This window comes from Alligator sinensis, unplaced genomic scaffold, assembly GCF_000455745.1.
Source record: "Alligator sinensis unplaced genomic scaffold, ASM45574v1 scaffold1289_1, whole genome shotgun sequence".
In the NCBI taxonomy this organism is placed as follows: domain Eukaryota; kingdom Metazoa; phylum Chordata; order Crocodylia; family Alligatoridae; genus Alligator; species Alligator sinensis.
Window position 1 is genome coordinate 167,669 of NW_005843360.1, and position 3,409 is coordinate 171,077.

The 3,409-nt window shown below is 52.1% G+C and overlaps 1 protein-coding gene across 3 annotated transcripts in view; it reads left to right on the forward strand.

Annotated features, from left to right (window-relative positions):
* Positions 1–516: 516 nt before the first annotated feature.
* LOC102383179 (zinc finger protein 883-like) overlaps positions 517–3,409 on the forward strand; it is a 9,628-nt gene continuing 6,735 nt past the window's right edge. For 2 of the 3 annotated variants that reach the window (XM_025194964.1, XM_025194963.1), the window contains exons 1-2: positions 517–645; positions 2,196–2,312. In XM_025194964.1, the coding sequence (XP_025050749.1) occupies positions 612–645; positions 2,196–2,312 (151 nt within the window). In that variant the 5' untranslated portion in view covers positions 517–611. The remainder of the gene's footprint in view (positions 646–2,195; positions 2,313–3,409) is intronic. The other variant, XM_025194965.1, reaches the window with a different exon arrangement.

Genomic DNA, 3,409 nt, shown 5'->3' on the forward strand with positions numbered 1-3,409 from the left:
AGCCAGCAGCCCCTGCCCACATGGCTGGGGCCAGTCTCCATGGAGACCTGACCAGCAGCTGTGCTGTGAAAGCTCTAGGCTGGGGTTGCCATGGAGACTAGCCCCAGCCACACAGTCAGGGCAGGGGGCTGCTCAGGAGCCACTGGGATCTTGCGATGTGGGCAGCATGCTCCTGAGCCAGGGCAGAGCTTTGATCTGTAGTCTGCATGCTCCAGGCAGGGGATTGCAGCTCTGCCGCTGCTTCATACCAGGCTTTTACCTCTGGAACAAGCTGGGGCAGGGCCATGATCCCCTGCCTGCACGCCCAAGCATATAAAACGCGATGAGCTAGGCTACAGCCGACACATGAACTCCTGCATCCACATCGCATTTCAGCTGAAGACTGGGGAATTGTGCACCCTTACCTGTCATGGCTAAGATTGCAATTAGTTGCAGTACGGAGTGATTCTAGACAGGACTGTGGGGGCTGGAAACAGCTGGAACAGGAGATGCTGATGGCATAACACTTTTGACTGCAGCTCCAGGAGGTGTTTGAGGATGTGGCTGTGTATTTCACACGGAAGGAGTGGGAGCTGCTGGAAGATGAAGACAAGGTGCTTTACCAGGCCCAGATGCTGAAGAATTACCAAGCCCTCATTTCCCTGGGTAAAAATCTGGTTCTTGCTTCTCCCTGGAGCTATGTGAACACTCGAGTTCTACAGTCACTCCCTGTATCAACAGTCTCATCCTTGTGAACTTTTCCTGTAGGTTTAAATCCACCTCCTCCCCACTCCTGTCAGTGATCAGACCACTCTTGCATTTCATACTGATATGTCTGCCTTCATTTGATCCAACCAGCTTCACTTGTGTCTTCCCCATTTATGTAACTCCTGGTTCTTTTAGATGCAGCAGTTTCTTGGCAACATGATCTCCCTTTGCCTTTTCAGCATGTTTATATCATCTCCAGTTCATCGTACATAAATGCTCTAAAAGCTGTTCCTTCGGGAATAAGTCTGATTTCCTCCCGGTCTGGCCTAGCGTGTCCTCTCCAAACACATTTAACAATCCTAGCATGCTCGGTTCTGTGATATCTAAATCCCCTTTCACCTCTCGTTAAGATCCAGGAGAAATTAATAGAAAGTCTTGTCAGCCTCTGATGCTACAACAGGGGGATGATGCAGTTCCTCAACTCCTCCTGTAGGGACATACATACACGTGATGTAACCCAGGTACTTCTACGGAGGGGTCAATGGAAGCTTCTGTCCGCATTCCTTCCTAACATCTTCATCTCCATAGATCAGAGACTCTGAATTTGCTGTATTTTTGTTAAGACCTGTGCTCTCAAGTTCCCGCTGCCATTCTCAAGTTTTCTTGTGCTCTTGCTAAAATCTCTCTAGATCAGATGCCCCTCCATCATTGTGGTAAAAAGAAGTGGGCTAGCTGCAGGACCTAGTAAAAACCTGTTTTCATTTCCAGAGGATCTCCAAAACAGGGGCTTGTTCTAACTTGTTCGTAGGGTTGAGGTACTTAGCTTTTACTAGGTCAGTTTGCTTTTGTGATGCTTTCTTTTCCCTCCGTTTCCCCCAGAAGATTTTCTTAGGGAAGTGCTTCAGTGTTTTCTTGAGCTCAACAAAGACCATATAGACCATTTCTATATTCTGGCTTTTCACATGCTGCGAAATGTGTCTCCTTCTGCCTTCCTTTGTCCATATCCGTGACTGCCAGGAGCTTTGTGTTAAACCTTGTAGTACTTGCCAACCTGTGCACTCATCTCCCCTCCTGGTATGATCCTCCCAACGGATGGGATAATTGCTCAGTTGCAACTACAGTTATCAGGAAATCATTCTTTTTTGCCCTGGTGATGATGAATTACTCTGTCTCCCAGAAAAAAGTTTCATTGTCAGTCACCTGTGATACTCTTTCCACTGCCTCAGGTCCTCGCTTTAAACCTTCACTGAGAGTATGCTCATTTCCACTCCTTTTCTTGGAATTCCACTGATAAGATAAATGTTATCCATCCTTGGGTGACAAGGACCATTATCTCTTGAAGGCCTGTCCCTGTAGTGCCATCTCTTTCACCTTAAATGCCCCTTTTCCCTTGTCCATCCAGGCCGTAGTAGACACCTTAAGTGCATTGGATCCATTCCCCAAATCTCAGGTAGTTATTCTGCATCCAGTACCCAGTCACAAACGCTCTTTAACAACTGCCCAAACAGGATATCGAGGTCCCACACCTTCCCTAATCTGCAGCATCCAGGAAGGACTGGTGGAGCTCTGGGTCTGTGATGATGAGGACCGTGAAGAAATCTCAAGATCAGAGGACCTGCTGCCAGGTGAGCTGTGGCTGTCCCCTCCACCCGACTGCTGCCAGTAAAGCTCCATGCCGTCCAGCTGCAGGCCTGCCCTGTGCCACCATTCCAGGGTGCTGTGTGGTGTTGGGTTATGTGTGGATGTGTGTGTGTGGGTATGGGGGTATGTGGGAGGTGTGGATGGGGAGGGTGGCCGGGAGTCTGTGTGGGTATGTGTATGTATGTGGAGTCTGGGGGGGTGTGACTGGGTATGGGGAGCTGTGGGCTATGTGTGGAGTGTGCGGGCATTTGGGGAGAGGGTATGTGTAGGTGTGGTATTTGTGGCATGTGTGATTGTGTGTGTGGGAGTTGTGGTTGTGGGGTTTGCAGGGGTGGGTTCGAGGGTATGTGGGGTTGGCATGGGAGCCCTCACCCCACAACAGCCCGTGCGCCCTGTGGTGCCTCCCCTGCCCCTGCCAATAGCATGCAGCCCCAGCGCAGGCCATGCCCGCTCTGCCCGGCCTTGTAGCATTCTACCACCCCTGGGCATGCAGCATAGCGTGGGCAGCTCCTTCCAGCTGCTGCCGCTACTGCTCCTAGCCCTGTGGTTGCAACAGGGATCAGCTCTTGCAGCCCCAACCTCACATGCCCCATGCCAGTTCTGGGTTTTTCCCTCCGGGCTGATCAGCAGCAGCAGTGAGGCCGAAGCAGGGCAGCCCAGCAGTGGCGGTGACGGAGCTGCAGGGCAGCCTGGCACGGTGCGAGGTCCAAGTGGCCACACCAAAAACTGCCTAGCAGCAGTGAGGCAAACAGACCACTTCTGGCTCACAATGAGCAACAGTTTCTTCCTGCTGCTGCTGCTGCTCAGCCCAGAGGGGCAAGCCCGGAGCTGGCGCTGGGGCCTAGGCTCATCAGTAGCAGCGTGGGAGAGAAACTTCCGCTCAGCACAGGCTAAAAGCAGCCCCTCCCAGTCCCACTGCTGGCGCTTTCTGTTGCAACCACCTGGAGCTCATGTCGGGCTACTGAGCTTCTGCTCTGTGCTGCCACGGCTGCCCCCATTCATAGATTCATAGATGCTAGGGTCGGAAGGGACCTCAACAGATCATCGAGTCGGACCCCCTGCATAGGCAGGGAAAAGGGGC